This window comes from Coffea arabica, chromosome 2e (genome assembly GCF_036785885.1).
Source record: "Coffea arabica cultivar ET-39 chromosome 2e, Coffea Arabica ET-39 HiFi, whole genome shotgun sequence".
Classification (NCBI taxonomy): Eukaryota; Viridiplantae; Streptophyta; class Magnoliopsida; order Gentianales; family Rubiaceae; genus Coffea; species Coffea arabica.
The window spans coordinates 53348645-53366698 of NC_092313.1; the positions used below are offsets into that span (position 1 = coordinate 53348645).

General features: G+C 40.7%; 2 protein-coding genes across 2 annotated transcripts; both read left to right on the forward strand.

Annotated features, from left to right (window-relative positions):
- The first annotated feature begins 520 nt into the window (after nucleotides 1-520).
- Nucleotides 521-17167, forward strand: LOC140036339 (uncharacterized). The gene is made up of 4 exons (XM_072077706.1): nucleotides 521-650; nucleotides 14421-14950; nucleotides 15050-16216; nucleotides 16649-17167. The coding sequence occupies exons 1-4, from the start codon at nucleotides 521-523 to the stop codon at nucleotides 17165-17167; spliced, it is 2346 nt and encodes a 781-aa protein (XP_071933807.1).
- Nucleotides 17168-17316: 149 nt separating this feature from the next.
- Nucleotides 17317-17766, forward strand: LOC140036340 (uncharacterized). Its single transcript, XM_072077707.1, has one exon. It carries the CDS (start codon nucleotides 17317-17319, stop codon nucleotides 17764-17766), a length of 450 nt encoding a protein of 149 aa, XP_071933808.1.
- Nucleotides 17767-18054: the final 288 nt, after the last annotated feature.

Consider the following 18054-nt stretch of genomic DNA (forward strand, 5'->3'; position numbering starts at 1 on the left):
ACCCTGAACCTGTTTAGAGTTAAGAAGTGAGATAATTAGACACATCTTAAGTAGTACTTGAGCAGGTTAGCTATTTAAGCATTAAATTTTGGATTTTGGTTATTTTGCAGGTATGGAAAACGGAAACGGACATGCTAATGGTAACGGATTGGCTAATGGACATGTAGAGCCTCTTAAGTCTATCTCCTATAGGCCACGAGGCGGAGGATCTCGTATATGTTACACACCAATTGATAGGTACCCCCGATATCAGTGTAGGGTCACATATGCCTACCCTAACGAGTTAGTGCTGTCTTTAGACGACGAGCGTCGCCAGCTGAGGGACGCTAATCATACTTTGACCCAGGACGTTGAGGAGTTGAGCATCATGGTTGATACTCAACTTGACCGCATAGCTGATCTAGAGCAGAGGTTAGCAGCCGAGAGGGCTAGGTCAGAGGCTGCTCGTGAGGAGTTAGAGAGACAGAGGTCTCGGTTGACTTGAGTAGCTGAGGAGGTACGAGATAGGAGTGCTGGTATCATGGTTGACGCCACTATGATGATAGACGAGGTCATGGGTATCATTCAGGGTACTGCTCAGGCGGGTGTTGGGGAGGAGGACCTGGAGGAGGATTCGGAGGAGGACGTTGCCCCTGGCAGCCCTGCTGAGGGTTAGACTAGGTTTGATTTGCTTCTAACTAGGTATTCAGGGTTAGATAGGGTGACACTAATTTAGGCCATAACATTTTGTCTAGTTAGATGGCCTACTTTTGAGGCATTACATCCCTATTTTTGGTTTAAGGGGTTGTTTGTATATATTTGTTAAACTTGTATGCCATACTTTCGGAAAGCACCCTAACTTGCTATTTGTATGAACCTCGGTACGTGAATATATGTTAAGTGCTCTATTTTCTTTTCCCTCAATGTTCATGTTGTTTTTTTTTTAAAATAAAAATTAAATAAAAATAAAAATAAAAATAACCTCGCTTAATTGCTTTATTTTTATCACTTGGCATAACTAGGCTATGGATCGACAAGTTAGATGTGACGCCCCCGCTTCTCCCAAGGGCGAACCCTAGGGTATCGGCAGGAAGCCTGCCTAGCTCGCGCCAGGATTCGAAACACAAAGTTAAGAAAACTATATTAAACCAAAAAATACTATTCACAATATATTTAATGCCAAAAGAGTTCTATTTACATCTTCAAAAGTATCTATTCAGACCACCATATTACATTATAATAACAATCAACAGAAGGTGGACCCTAAGGTGGGTCCTTATACAAACCACCAAAACAAAAAGGAACATCTTAACCGACCAACTATTACAACTAACCCTAACTATACTAGTGGCAGTGTCCAAAAGTTTTTTCGCGTCGCCCCCTGCTAAGGAAAACAAAGGAAACGGGGTAAGCTATATGCTTAGTAAGTACACGGGGGTAAACACGTAAATTTCATATGAAAATAAACAACTATTTCACAAAATGCCAAGTCAAGTGCAAAAGTAACAATACAAAGGGAGGATACAGGTTGGCTCTAAAGCCAAGTCGTTTGCCATGCGTGACCTCCTGTCGACACTCCGTCGACCACGAATAAGGTCCGTAGAACTCCACTTGTACACCCACCTAACACCTTATCACCCTCACTGGCCAGTCACCTCACGAACTTGCTCGAGCGAACGAAATCACAAACTTGAGCTTGAATCACAAGCTCGGGTCACAAACTTGGTTCATAACTTGAACCTACGAACTTGGTGACCTCAGACTAGGTTGGACTGGCTTCGACCAAGCCCCGGCCGGCTCGAATAGTCCATCTAGGTCTTGAGATCGGGCCCACAACTTCAACATATTTCACGAACTCACGAAAGTCACCCCGAGCTCCAAGCTCAAGGGGTTCAAACCCAAAATAATTCATTTAGACATGTCCGATATAAATATGCACGTAAATTAGGGTTTAGGTCGAGTGCGATGAAGTACACCCTCGCCTAGGTACCCTTTCATTCACCTTAAACACATAAGCAAGTTATATACAAAATGGCCCGAATACTTACCCAAAACACAAAAGTAGTACAAGAGTGGAAATCACTTCGTGCGTTTTAGCTAGTAGTAGGCCCCACCGGCTCCGCCTAACTCACCACGGTCTGAAATGGAAGATTGCATCACGTTATATCAAAAACGGCTACTAACATGCCCAAAACAAGCAAAACGGCAAAATCGGCACATGCAAGTGCGGAAACGGCAAGTTGGACACACGCAAGTGCGGAAACGGCAAACGGAAACGGCCAAATCTGCCATCTCAAACCGTTTTGATCCAAAGTTAGGCTAGGAATATCGGATCAAGGTGGGTGAGACACCGTTTCGAAGCTACGAGGAAGGGATACAACTTTTATTTAAACATCTCAACCCATATCTCAATAGGTATTGGTCAAATTTGCACAAAATAGTTCCAGCCATTTCATTTCGGTTTACCAAACAGGCCCTATTTGAAAGACCGTAACTCACGGCTCAGAAATTGGAATCAAGAAATTCCAGAGGCGTTAGAAAGCTCATTCATACGGCTATAACTTTCATGTTTGGACCAAAAGCTGAATCAATACGGAGCATAGGGGAAAAACGGGTCCAAACGTCCCTGTCAGAACTGTCCAAATTCGAAAGCAGTTCTGACAACCGATTTTGTTTTGGTCATAACTGGAGCTACAGAACTCGGATTTGGATACACTTTATACCGTTTCGAAGCTAAGACCAAGAGATACATTTCTTATGAAGGGATCAACACCCAGTTCGCACGTTATAAAGACGGACAAAACATGGTCAGATGCAAAACCCAAAAACGTAGCAAAATCCTGGGTTTAGAACAGAAGTGAAGGTTTTGGCCATAACTCAGGATCTACTGATCATATTGGGCTGAAATTTTGTAGGCACAACAAGGACTTAATGGGCTACAACTTTCATGTTTTGAGAAAACCCCGAATCCATACATAACAGCAAGAAAAATGGAACCGAAGTTCAGATGCTGAACTGCCCTGGTTACCCGTTTTGCCGGTTTCCAATGTCGCAAACGGATGGTTCATTTCTGTGGTTCTTATGCAAGGTTTCCAACCAAATTCATACCAACTAAGCACACATATACTAACTTCTAAATGACCTACAAATGGTCCGAAGTTTTCCCTCTAAGCCACTACAAAATTGCCAAAACTAACCATGATCCTTAGACTAACTCCATTTGCATCACCAAACTTAATCCAACCATCTACTAACCAAACCCTAACTAACCAAACCTTAGCCAAGCTAAACCAACCTAAGGAAGCCTAGGGTTTCTTAACCCAAAATCAGTTTTTACCACTCACTCACCATACCAATGAAACCAATCATCAAACACAACCACTACAAGTTCAATAACACAAGATTAGAGCTAACTAAAATGTTTAACAAGAAACCCTAATTCATTCATCTCTTGACCGAAATTCCAGCAGCAATAACTCACTAAAATTAACCATTAAACTACTCAATAATCACCACATAAATGATACAAATTCATAATTACAACAAAAACTTCACTTTCATGACTTCATGATTAAAACCCCCAAAATTTAACTTTCAAAAGAGATAACTTACCTTCAAGTTGCAAGTTTCTTAGGTTAATCTTCCAAAACCCAAGCTCCAAGTTGTTCCTCCAAGATCCAAACTCAAGATTAATGAAAACATGTGACGCCCCCACTTCTCCCAAGGGCGAACCCAAGGGTATCCGCGGAACGCCTGCCTAGCTCTCGCCAGGACTAGAGACAAATCAATTCAAACTTAACAATATATAACAATTTATACCAGTCTAATAAGGAAAAATCGCTTCCATAAACGAATATCCAAGTCTTGTACCACGTGTTCAAAATACATCCGTTATCCAATTCTTACGTCAGGATCCAAAAGATACATCAATTCCCAAATATATACAATAGCCAAAATGTCTAGTCAATTACAATTGAAACCCTAATACAAAAGTACATCCAAAGGGTTCCAACGAGTTTCATTCCATCCATTCCTGTTAAGGAAAACAAATCTACGGGGTGAGCGAAACGCTCGTGAGGCCAAGAAAACACACATGCAAGCACGTTGTCCAAATAACAATCCCAATATTCAAGTAATTTACAATTCGAGCGAGAAAAATAAACAGAAACAATTCAAGGATATAGGAGCTCTCAGGAGCTATTTTCCTCTTGCTTCGCCACGGCTCGATCCGATACCCCCTCGTGATAACACTCCGTTATCTTGGTGGGTATTTTATCCATAGAAACTTCACTTATTACTTCCTCCGACCAACATTCCACCCTCTCGGATCCGAAACCAAACACGCACGAAAAAGGCGATACTCGTCGAGTATGCCACACGAGATCTCAAGAGATCAAGTTTTGATTTTTGAACACGCACGGAAAGGGCGATACTCCACGAGTATGCCGAACAAGATCTCAAAAGATCAAGTTGTGTTTTGTTACTCTCTTGGTTTATCAAACTTCTCGACCAAGCCCATGCCGGCTCGAGTTGTAAGATTGGTTAAGAGAATTGGGCGTCCCCATAAGTCGAGGAGGTTCACTCCACCCGACAACAAGACACGCACGACATACACGACATGCATGGCAACACGACACGCACACGAAAACGGGTATATTTTAGTCGACGAGATTCACTCAATCGACTTTGAAAACCAAGTTAATACAAGTAAAGTTCAAGTAAAGGAGAGCGAGTGCGATAAAGTACACACTCGTCTCATCAAGTGATATTCACGTATATAAGCAGGTAAATCAAGTAAACACGACAAGTCATGCACTTGACACTCACCAATTCAAAAGTAATTGAGCGAGAAAATCTTTAGTTGTCCCCTCCGGGATTCTTTTCAAGACTCGCTTGAGCACCTGAAGCAATTAACAAGTATTTTTCACTCACAATCACGTATTAATCAAGAAAGGAGTTACGCTTATTTGGACTAGTCAATACCTCAAACCAAGAACCTTAGCCACTCAAAATAAAGGTTCAAAAGTGAGGTTTTATTAACACAAGAATAACTGATTTCCTTCATGAAATCAAGTTTAAAGCGATCAATTATCATCAAGAAGGAGTAACAAGTTTTCAAATTTTCATTTTCTAAGAAATCAGCAAATTTCAGCTTTGCGCGTCAAATTTAGAAAAATCAGATCTTGCACTCAGTAGGTCCAAAATTATAAAACTTGGTACCGTTGGAAACCTATTAGAAAGTACTAAAAGTTATTAAAAGATACTTTTCCCTGAATCTAAGTGGAAGGTATTCAAAAATGAGCTTGAAGGTACAGGTTCGGCGTACAAGGAAGAATTAAGTTGGATTTCGGCCAACTTTGGAAATTCGGCACGATTCACATGTTGCAAACCGGCCTCTGAAATTTACAGCTCAATTAGTGTTACAAGTGAGGTTTATAAAAAAACAAGCGGATCAAGAATCGGAGTTTCGAGTACCGAGATACGGTAGCTCAAAGTTGAGGAAGATTCAAGACTGAAGAAGAATTTCCAGTTTTGAACCTCCAACACTAGCAATTTAATTCGGTATCGAAAAGAACTTGAATTGGTGCCAAAATTGGCAGTATTTTACTCCTATATGCAAGTTATTCCTCTATCAAATTTCAGGGAAAAATACCCTCGGGAAGGTAGTTAATTAGTCAACCAAAGTTCAGGAAAAATTCTAAGGCAATCTGCCTTGTGACTTTCATTTCACAATTTCAAATCGTTTAACCAAGAAAACTATCCGAACATGGTTCATTTGTGAAACAAAGGTCTAAGACACATCCATGATACCTTTGGTAAGTGATGAGCATCAAGAACTTCAATTAATAAAATCATTCCCAAGTTTTGCCCCAAATCAGTCCAAATACTACGTTTTTCCAAAACAGGGCAGTCCTCTTGTTTTAGTCACAACTCAATCAATTTAACTCGGAATGAGGCATGGTTTATGGAATTAGAAAATACATTCACGGGACTAAAAGTTCACAGAAGGAAATGTTCTGAAATTCGGCAAGCAACCAGCTCAAAATTGAGCCTCAAGTTGCTGCCTCAACAAGCCATTCCAGCAAATCCGAGAGACAGGACAGCTAACTTAAAACGTTTGGTTCGGATCACTCACAAAGAATCAGAACGTACATTTTATCTCAAATTAAAGCTAGGAATATCTAGTTTTAAACGCCACCAACGGCACTTGATTTCGACACCCGAGGACAGAGTTATGGCCAAAATACGACCACTGGACAGTTTTACCCGAAAATAATTTTCCAGCATGCCTAGTTCATGAATAAATTCATTTGCCCATCCAATCGTTAATGGTTTCCAACGAAAATTTCTACACACATAATATAACATATACACATCAGGATCATGCCAATAAATCACCAAAAATGGGCCTTATCATGGCCGAACAAAACAGGGGCAGATTCGGCAATTTCTGGTCATGACCTCTACTTGAGTTCCCAACAATAACACTCCATAAATTCATCATTATAACCATTAAACTACCATTAAATCCAACATTGATCCTCAAATCAGCAACAACAACCCAAGTGTGGGAATACAAAGAGCCCACTATCACATTTTACATCCATATCAAGCTAACCAAATGCATGCATGAACTTAACAAGGTAAGATAGCTTCCAAACTTCAAGTTTCCAAGAGTGGATCATCACTTACTTTGGGTTGATGTTCAGCAGAATTTTCGGCCCTCTATTACCCCAGAAAAACCGTGATTTCCAGCCCTTGTTTGCAGCTCAAAATGCTCCTCAAGTGTCAAGCTAGGTGTGGTGCAAGTTTGGTTGAATTTGGAGATGATTTGGGGTGGTTTTGAGTGAGATTAGTGAGCAGAAATTTTGAAGCAATGGAGTTAGAGAGAGGAGGGTGTTTGGTCGGCTATGAGGAGAGAGAAGATGGAGAGAAATCTGATTTCCTTTAGCTTCCAAGAGAAGGTGAAATAAGTGGTGGAAATTCACCCAAAAGTCAACTCTCATTAGGGGCCGTTTGGTGCGATTACGGCTCGATTTTCTCGCGTGTTTGGTTCACTAATGCACTAAACCTCCAATGCATATATATTCATGTAAATATTATTCACTCTTAATTGTCCCGAAATAAGGGTCTAAAGTCCCTCAAATAAAGTCGTGCGTGTGAAAACGCGTACCGTCAATTTTAACGATATAACGCGAAACTTCCGAGAAATTCTTATAACGATTGCACTACTAACTATCACTTGAGTATTTATTCATAAGATTACCTATTTTAGGACCATAGTACAAGTCTCCAATATTCCAAGCTTATTGTGCTACTACGCGGATAAAATCTCCAAGTACTATTCACTATTTTTACTAAACGTACTCCAGGAAATTAATTTTCAGAACGAGTCACTTTAAAAATATAACGAAGTTATATTTCCATGTATTTAGGTCTAATAAGGCTAGAAAATATTCCTCGTGGCAAAAATCCAATTAAATAGTTTATTAAACCATAAATTAGGCATAAAATAATAGTTTTTACGAGTCCTCACATCCTCTCCCCCTTAAGAGAATTTCGTCCTCGAAATTCACACTTAGGATAACAGTCATACCCCTTAATAGTCACACTTATCAGGTCAAACAATAACTTACCTTCTGCAACCCATTTCACAATTTCTACTCACCCAATTAGTAGTCAAATTTTGATTCTATCTCATGAATCTAGGATTTTGTAAAAGTGTGCGTCGTACTATAGTCACTTAGAACCTTAACTAAACAATAGAAAGCAAAAATCATACCTTCAATGACCTTAACGGGATTGGAAACCTGTTGATAGCCTAATGCATAAACCCTAGCTGGTGCTTTAGATCGACTTCCTCCAGCACTAGACTGCTTTGCAGTTGACTTTTCAAGCCTTTGAGTACTACCTCCTTCATTCGGTATACTTGGACAGTTCGCGATCTGATGCTCAGTGCTGCCACAATACAAACACTTTCCCGATTTCTTCCAGCACTCATTCTCTGTATGGTTAGGCTTGCGACAATAACCACAAATAACTTGAGGAGCCACAGGCTGACCACTTGGAGGAGTCTCCCTCGGTTGATCCCTTCCATTGTGGCCTCCTCTTGATTGAGTCTTTTTTTGTGTACCAGATGTCTCTACTCCTCCCGTTCCTTTTTCCTTTTTAGAAGGTGGGGCACCCTTATCTGCTTGTCCAAGAGGATGACTAGAAGTGCCCCTTTTCTTGGCATGAAAATCCTTAACTTGCAGCCTTGCACTTTCGACTCTCTGCGCCTTCTCTAGGGCTTCAGTGAAAGTAGAGATTTGGGCCGCTGCTAACCCCTCTTGAATCTCCACGTTAAGTCCTTGTACAAATCGCCTTATCCTTCTCCTCTCAGTGGCTACCAATTCTGGGGCGTATCTAGAAAGTCTAGTAAATTTTCCTTCATACTCAGCCACACTAGACGCCCCCTGCTTCACTTTTATGAATTCGTCCTCCCGTTTCTCTTGAACTAAGGGCGGGAGAAACTTCTCATTAAATTCTCCTAAAAGATTTTCCCAAGTCCAAGGGGTTTGTGCTCTTTCCCACTTTCCCCTTATCATATCCCACCAAGCACGTGCTGCACCCTCAAACTGAAAGACAGCAAAAGTTACTCGTCTCTCCTCCGCATAATCTAGGGCTGCGAAAATGTTAGTCATTCTTTCTAGCCAATTCTCCGCTACCTCAGGATCAGGCTCACCAATGAACTTAGGCGGGTTGAACTTTAAGAATCTCTCTAAGGCTCTATCTTCCCCTCTATCCTGGCCCCCAGGTTGGTTAACTGGCACTGGTTCCTGTCTCTCAGCTAATCGTTCTAGGATGTCAGTCATCCTATTAATGGCAGTAGCCATTTGGTTAACCTCCATATTTTCTTGTCCTTGGGTCGGTCTAGTGGCCGATCCTTGTTCATCCCCTTGAGGTTGGGTTTGTCCAGTCCCTCGCCCACGACCTCGACCACGGCCTCGACCCCTTCTTAGCCCTTCCATAACCTAAGTATGCCTCGTGCAAGAAATAAATCAATTACGCGAGAAAATACTTGAAACAAGGACCAATTGCGAAAACATTGAAAATAATAATAATTTACATTCATTAACATGTCACAATCCATACAATTAGCAAGTCAGGGAAGATCACAAAAATATAGTACACAGGTGCCACAAAAGTACTTTTACTCACAGAAGACTAAAGTCAAACAAGTGCCCCAAACGTAGGCCATACAGTCATGCAAAATACAATGGCCTCAACACTTAGCATCACCCCTGACAATTCTAACTATATCAGTCAAAAGGGTCTAGTTTTTTTTTTTCTCGTTCATTTCCCATAATGGAGATCTCAAGTCCAATACAAGAATCCTCCGGGCTCTAACCTTTGCCATCAGAATTTATCTCAAAACCACTTATGATTTTTATTCACACTATAATATACGAGACTATATCCCTTTCGAAGTCACAAGTATTCTCTCAGAAAAAGTATTTAGTACTCAAGTACAAGAATCCAGAACTAAGAGAATTTACAACTCAGGCCGTACGCTCCCAAGTGCAAATTAACAAAGTTTAAGATCCCTACCTGACGTACATATCTATCTACCTCAAATAGCATGATAAAGGTTTTACACTTACCACTTTCATAGTTCACAACTTACGCACAAGAAGAGTACTTAGTCTTTTATACATATTCACATAATTGGGACCATATCACGTCTTGGCCCAAACTCACTCCGTGCAGAGGCCACGCGAAGTTACTCTGATTTTTTTTCTACAAGTAGTCACTTAACTTTCAAACCAGTCCCACAGTCCGGTATCCTAAACTTTTAAGCCTAGGATACACTACAAAGATCTAAAGCCTAAGCTCTGATACCAACTGTGACGCCCCCACTTCTCCCAAGGGCGAACCCAAGGGTATCCGCGGAACGCCTGCCTACCTCTCGCCAGGACTCGAGACAAATCAATTCAAACTTAACAATATATAACAATTTATACCAGTCTAATAAGGAAAAATCGCTTCCATAAACGAATATCCAAGTCTTGTACCACGTGTTCAAAATACATCCGTTATCCAATTCTTACGTCAGGATCCAAAAGATACATCAATTCCCAAATATATACAATAGCCAAAATGTCTAGTCAATTACAATTGAAACCCTAATACAAAAGTACATCCAAAGGGTTCCAACGAGTTTCATTCCATCCATTCCTGTTAAGGAAAACAAATCTACGGGGTGAGCGAAACGCTCGTGAGCCCAAGAAAACACACATGCAAGCACGTTGTCCAAATAACAATCCCAATATTCAAGTAATTTACAATTCGAGCGAGAAAAATAAACAGAAACAATTCAAGGATATAGGAGCTCTCAGGAGCTATTTTCCTCTTGCTTCGCCACGGCTCGATCCGATACCCCCTCGTGATGACACTCCGTTATCCTGGTGGGTATTTTATCCGTAGAAACTTCACTTATTACTTCCTCCGACCAACATTCCACCCTCTCGGATCCGAAACCAAACACGCACGAAAAAGGCGATACTCGTCGAGTATGCCACACGAGATCTCAAGAGATCAAGTTTTGATTTTTGAACACGCACGGAAAGGGCGATACTCCACGAGTATGCCGAACAAGATCTCAAAAGATCAAGTTGTGTTTTGTTACTCTCTTGGTTTATCAAACTTCTCGACCAAGCCCATGCCGGCTCGAGTTGTAAGATTGGTTAAGAGAATTGGGCATCCCCATAAGTCGAGGAGGTTCACTCCACCCGACAACAAGACATGCACGACATACACGACATGCCTGGCAACACGACACGCACACGAAAACGGGTATATTTTAGTCGACGAGATTCACTCAATCGACTTTGAAAACCAAGTTAATACAAGTAAAGTTCAAGTAAAGGAGAGCGAGTGCGATAAAGTACACACTCGTCTCATCAAGTGATATTCACGTATATAAGCAGGTAAATCAAGTAAACACGACAAGTCATGCACTTGACACTCACCAATTCAAAAGTAATTGAGCGAGAAAATCTTTAGTTGTCCCCTCCGGGATTCTTTTCAAGACTCGCTTGAGCACCTGAAGCAATTAACAAGTATTTTTCACTCACAATCACGTATTAATCAAGAAAGGAGTTACGCTTATTTGGACTAGTCAATACCTCAAACCAAGAACCTTAGCCACTCAAAATAAAGGTTCCAAAGTGAGGTTTTATTAACACAAGAAAAACTGATTTCCTTCATGAAATCAAGTTTAAAGCGATCAATTATCATCAAGAAGGAGTAACAAGTTTTCAAATTTTCATTTTCTAAGAAATCAGCAAATTTCAGCTTTGCGCGTCAAATTTAGAAAAATCAGATCTTGCACTCAGTAGGTCCAAAATTATAAAAATTGGTACCGTTGGAAACCTCTTAGAAAGTACTAAAAGTTCTTAAAAGATACTTTTCCATGAATCTAAGTGGAAGGTATTCAAAAATGAGCTTGAAGGTACAGGTTCGGCGTACAAGGCAGAATTAAGTTGGATTTCGGCCAACTTTGGAAATTCGGCACGATTCACATGTTGCAAACCGGCCTCTAAAATTTACATCTCAATTAGTGTTACAAGTGAGGTTTATAACAAAACAAGAGGATCAAGAATCGGAGTTTCGAGTACCGAGATACGGTAGCTCAAAGTTGAGGAAGATTCAAAACTGAAGAAGAATTTCCAGTTTTGAACCTCCAACACTAGCAATTTAATTTGGTATCGAAACGAACTTGAATTGGTGCCAAAATTGGCAGTATTTTACTCCTATATGAAAGGTATTCCTCTATCAAATTTCAGGGAAAAATACCCTCGGGAAGGTAGTTAATTAGTCAACCAAAGTTCAGGAAAAATTCTAAGGCAATCTGCCTTGTGACTTTCATTTCACAATTTCAAATCGTTTAACCAAGAAAACTATCCGAACATGGTTCATTTGTGAAACAAAGGTCTAAGACACATCCATGATACCTTTGGTAAGTGATGAGCATCAAGAACTTCAATTAATAAAATCATTCCCAATTTTGCCCCAAATCAGTCCAAATACTACGTTTTTCCAAAACAGGGTAGTCCTCTTGTTTTAGTCACAACTCAATCAATTTAACTCGGAATGAGGCATGGTTTATGGCGTTAGAAAATAAATTCACGGGAATAAAAGTTCACAGAAGGAAATGTTCTGAAATTCGGCAAGCAACCAGCTCAAAATTGAGCCTCAAGTTGCTGCCTCAACAAGCCATTCCAGCAAATCCGAGAGACAGGACAGCTAACTTAAAACGTTTGGTTCGGATCACTCACAAAGAATCAGAACGTACATTTTATCTCAAATTAAATCTAGGAATGTCTAGTTTTAAACGCCACCGACGGCACTTGATTTCGACACCCGAGGACAGAGTTATGGCCAAAATACGACCACTGGACAGTTTTACCCGAAAATAATTTTCCAGCATGCCTAGTTCATGAATAAATTCATTTGCCCATCCAATCGTTAATGTTTTCCAACGAAAATTTCTACACACATAATATAACATATACACATCAGGATCATGCCAATAAATCACCAAAAATGGGCCTTATCATGGCCGAACAAAACAGGGGCAGATTCGGCAATTTCTGGTCATGACCTCTACTTGAGTTCCCAACAATAACACTCCATAAATTCATCATTATAACCATTAAACTACCATTAAATCCAACATTGATCCTCAAATCAGCAACAACAACCCAAGTGTGGGAATACAAAGAGCCCACTATCACATTTTACATCCATATCAAGCTAACCAAATGCATGCATGAACTTAACAAGGTAAGATAGCTTCCAAACTTCAAGTTTTCAAGAGTGGATCATCACTTACTTTGGGTTGATGTTCAGCAGAATTTTCGGCCCTCTATTACCCCAGAAAAACCGTGATTTCCAGCCCTTGTTTGCAGCTTAAAATGCTCCTCAAGTGTCAAGCTAGGTGTGGTGCAAGTTTGGTTGAATTTGGAGATGATTTGGGGTGGTTTTGAGTGAGATTAGTGAGCAGAAATTTTGAAGCAATGGAGTTAGAGTGAGGAGGGTGTTTGGTCGGCTATGACGAGAGAGAAGATGGAGAGAAATCTGATTTCCTTTAGCTTCCAAGAGAAGGTGAAATAAGTGGTGGAAATTCACCCAAAAGTCAACTCTCATTAGGGGCCGTTTGGTGCGATTACGGCTCGATTTTCTCGCGCGTTTGGTTCACTAATGCACTAAACCTCCAATGCATATATATTCATGTAAATATTATTCACTCTTAATTGTCCCGAAATAAGGGTCTAAAGTCCCTCAAATAAAGTCGCGCGTGTGAAAACGCGTACCGTCAATTTTAACGATATAACGCGAAACTTCCGAGAAATTCTTATAACGATTGCACTACTAACTATCACTTGAGTATTTATTCGTAAGATTACCTATTTTAGGACCATAGTACAAGTCTCCAATATTCCAAGCTTATTGTGCTACTACGCGGATAAAATCTCCAAGTACTATTCACTATTTTTACTAAACGTACTCCAGGAAATTAATTTTCAGAACGAGTCACTTTAAAAATATAACGAAGTTATATTTCCATGTATTTAGGTCTAATAAGGCTAGAAAATATTCCTCGTGGCAAAAATCCAATTAAATAGTTTATTAAGCCATAAATTAGGCATAAAATAATAGTTTTTACGAGTCCTCACAAAACAAATGCAAGAAACAAAAGCTTTTCTCTCCCCTTTTCTTTCTCTCAAATCCGGCCCTCTCTCTCTCTCTATTTCTTTCGTATTTTTGTTGTTTAATAGCTTAGTTTCTCTTGGATCTTCTAGATATAAGCTTAGTCATAAGCCTAGTCAAGACATGAGAAGATATTTTCTACTACACCAATCACATAAAAGCTCCCAATTTGCTCTCAAGCCCTTACACCTTCAACTTAGCTTTTGTTCCACTCTTGCCCTTAAACATTGGATAATCTTTCAATTAACTCCATAGGTTATAACTTAATCTAATCTAAAATACTTAACCACACTTAATTACTTCACTAATCCCCCTCCTATATTAATCACCTATCCTTAAACATACTTTATCTCACATAAAAGCAATTAAATAACAACCTTTTTGTCAAGGGCAAAATTAGGAATTTAAACTTAGAAACTTTTCTAGTTTAGGATTTCCTAACTTTTAAACCCACTTAACCTATCTAAAATAGATCAAATCTTATACGTACCTGTACTAAAACACACACACACTAGCATAAGTAGCTTTAATCACCACTCAAACTTATAAGTAATACAAAAACTAGGGTTTCAATCCTAACCCCAACTTAGGGTTTTCGAATTAGTCCCAAAACCTAATGTTACCGCACAAATAATGAATATAACCTAATATCAAACTTAAGAACGGACTGGGGCCTCACATTAGAGGTAGAGAACGTGGGAGATCAACTAGACAACACCCCGAGGTTGGTGGTGATAGGGAACCTGAGGTCAATCAAGACCATGGTCAAGAGGGCGTGGCCGGAGACCCAGTGGCCACCGCGATCAATAGAATAACTGATGTCTTAGAGCGCATGACTGAGCACCGAGCCCTAGGACCAGTGCATCACCAAGGAGGCCCAATCGATACTGAGGATCGGGCATTAGAGAGATTCTTGAAGTTTGGACCTCCTAAGTTTTATGGAGGACCAGAACCGGAGGTAGCAGAAGGTTGGTGGGAGAGGATCTCTGACATTTTTGCAGCTCTAAATTATGCGGAGGAGAGACAAGTGACTTTCGCAGCATTCCAGTTTGAGGGAGCTGCTCGTTCCTGGTGGAACCTAGTTAGGGTTAATTGGGACAGGAACCATATTCCTAGGACCTGGGCGAACTTCACAAGGGAGTTCAGCGCCAAGTTTCTTCCCCTTCTCATTCAAGAGAAAAGAGAGGATGACTTCATCAAGTGTAGGCAGGGGGCGGTGAGTGTCGCCGAATATGAGATTCAATTCACGAAATTGTCCCGTTTTGCTCCTGAATTGGTAGCCACGGAGCAAAGACGTATAAGGAGGTTTGTGCAGGGATTAAACGTGGAGATCCAGGAGGGATTAGCTGCTGTTTGGATAGACACATTTGCTGATGCTGTAGAGAGAGCTCAAAGGGTTGAAGTTGCCAGAGCTCAAGTAAAATCTTTCCAGGCCAAGAAAAGATTTGCCCCAAGCAGCAGTCGGGAGCCGACTTATGCAAATGCTCCACCGGCCAAAGTGGGTCGAGGAACGGGTGGAGTAAATAGTCCTGGAGCACCACGAGGCGCTCTAGCGAGAGGAGCTGGGCCAAGAGGTGCCGGGGGGAGAGATATCGGAGCTAGAGGAGGACCAAGTGGAAGGGGTCAACCTAGGAACGCCTCGCAAGGAGGTCGTGTGACAACCCCTCAGGCAACTTGTGGGTATTGCAGGAAGGCTGGTCATACTGAGGACGGATGCTGGAGGAAAGAAGGAAAGTGCTTGAGGTGCGGAAGCAGCGAGCACCAGATTGCCAGTTGTCCAAAAACCCTAGAAGGTGGTACCCCGAGTGCTAGACAAGCCATTTCTGGAGGAAGTAGGCCGAAAGTTCCTGCCAGGGTGTACGCCATAGACGACCAACCCGTACCTGATTCCTCGGAAGTCGTGGAAGGTACTCTTCCAATCTTTCACCGATTAGCTAGAGTACTAATTGATCCTGGCGCAACTCATTCATTTGTGAATCCAACTTTTATGTCCGGAATTGATGTAAAACCTGTTAGATTACCCTTTGATCTTGAAGTTAGGACATCCATGGGTAATAAAAGCATAATCACTAGCCTGGCCTATAAGAACTGCGAATTCTGGATTGGAGATCGTAGGATGCTAGTAGATCTAGTCAGTTTGGACATAAAAGGTTATGATGTTATTATAGGAATGGATTTTCTAGCTCATTACCATGCTAAGCTTGATTGTAGAGCAAAAGTGTTAGAATTTTGGATTCTCGGGGAAGCAACCCTGAAAGTGGATGTGAAAGGCAGGTTAGCACCGTCTGCTATGATTTCGGGAGTTCGAGCAAGGAAAATGTTGTATAAAGGAGCGCAAGGGTTCTTAGCTTTCCTGATTAACGCTCCCTGTGACCAAGTAAAGTTGGAAGATGTGCCAGTGGTAAGGGAATATCCAGATGTTTTTCCCGAAGAATTAAAAACATTACCTCCAGAGAGAGAAGTGGAGTTCAAGATTGAACTGGTGCCGAGAACGGCTCCGATTTCTAAGACTCCGTACCGAATGGCTCCTGCATAGCTAAAAGAATTGAAAATTCAATTACAGGATTTATTGGAGAGAGGTTTTGTTAGAGAAAGTGATTCGCCATGGGGAGCACCTGTTCTATTTGTTAAGAAATAGGATGGGAGTTTGAGGTTATGTATTGATTATCGAGGATTAAATGAAGGTACAATTAAAAATAAATACCCTCTACCATTGATTGACAGCTTATTCGACCAGTTGAAAGGATAAGTAGTTTTCTCCAAGCTGGATTTGAGGCAAGGGTATTATCAGTTGAAAATTAAGAAGGAGGACATACCTAAGACTGCTTTTAATACAATATATGGACATTTTGAGTTTGCAATCATGCCATTTGGATTAACCAATGCACCAGCTGCCTTCATGGACTTAATGCAGAGAGTTTTTAAAAAGTACTTGGATCAGTTTGTAGTAGTTTTTATTGACGATATTCTAGTATATTCTAAGACTCGAGAAGAACATGCTAAACACTTGGAGCTAGTTCTGCAGATCCTAAGAGAGCATAAGCTGTATGCTGAATTTAGCAAGTGCGAGTTTTGGCTGGAAGAAATTTCTTTTCTAGGGCACAAAGTTTCTAAAGATGGAATTACCGTGGATCCGGCAAAAGTTGAGGCGGTCACAATGTGGAAGCAGCCAGAAACTCCAACAGAGGTTAGAAGTTTCTTGGGCTTAGCAGGTTATTACAGGCGGTTCATCAAGGACTTTTCGAAGATTGATGGACCTATGACAGAGCTGACAAAGAAAAATAATAAGTTCATTTGGACTCCAAAGTGCCAGTCAAGCTTTCAGGAGTTAAAGAAGCGCTTAACATCAGCTCCTGTTTTGGCATTGCCTGACGGAGTAGAAAGTTATGTCGTATACTCCGATGCCTCTAGGGAATGTTTAGATGCATACTAATGCAAAAGGGTAAGGTAGTTGCCTATGCCTCTAGAAAATTGAAGCCTCACGAACAAAATTACCCAATGCATGACCTAGAACTGGCTGCAGTGGTCTTTGCCTTAAAGAAATAGAGGCATTACTTGTATGGTGTGACCTTTGAAGTTTATATGGACCACAAGAGCCTTAAGTACTTGTTCTCCCAAAAGGAATTGAATTTGAGACAGAGGCAGTGGGTAGAATTTTTAGAAGATGATGATTGTTCTATCAACTACCACCCAGGAAAAGCCAACGTGGTAGCAGACGCTCTAAGTAGAAAGGCCCAAGTAGCGGGGTTAATGGTAAAAGAATGGGACATGTTAGAAGAGGTTAGTATTTGGAATTCTCGCTTGGAGAGATTGAAGATTTTATTTGGGAACTTGTCATTGAAGTCACCATTATTGGAGCGTATTAAGGATGCACAGAAAACAGACCCTATAATCCAGAAAAAGTTGGAGAAAGTGAAAAAAGGAGAAACCCTAGACTTTAAATTAGGGTCTGAAGGAGTGTTAAGGTTGCGAGATCGAATTGTGGTTCCAGTTGATGAAGGGTTAAGGAAAGAAAATTGTGGTTCCAGTTGATGAAGGGTTAAGGAAAGAAATTCTAGAAGAATCACATCGATCAAGGTATACTATACACCCAGGAGTGAACAAAATGTATCACGATGTGAAAGAGTTATATTGGTGGGACGGTTTGAAAAAGGACATGGCAAAATTTGTACAAAAATGTCTGAAATGCCAACAAGTAAAAGCTGAACATCAGAAACCCTCTAGTCTATTGCAGCCACTAGAAATTTCCGAATGGAAATGGGAACACATAACCATGGATTTTGTAACAGGATTGCCTCGAAGTCAAAAAGGATTTGATGC

Bases quoted from the DNA above. Each gene is read 5' to 3' on its own strand.
- LOC140036339 (XM_072077706.1), top strand. From the start codon at position 521: ATGGTTGACGCCACTATGATGATAGACGAGGTCATGGGTATCATTCAG. The intron at 651-14,420 runs GTTAGACTAGGT...CTCACATTAGAG, and splicing joins CCCTGGCAGCCCTGCTGAGG to GTAGAGAACGTGGGAGATCA. The intron at 16,217-16,648 runs GTGCCGAGAACG...GACTTAATGCAG, and splicing joins TGGAGTTCAAGATTGAACTG to AGAGTTTTTAAAAAGTACTT.
- LOC140036340 (XM_072077707.1), top strand. From the start codon at position 17,317: ATGGACCACAAGAGCCTTAAGTACTTGTTCTCCCAAAAGGAATTGAAT.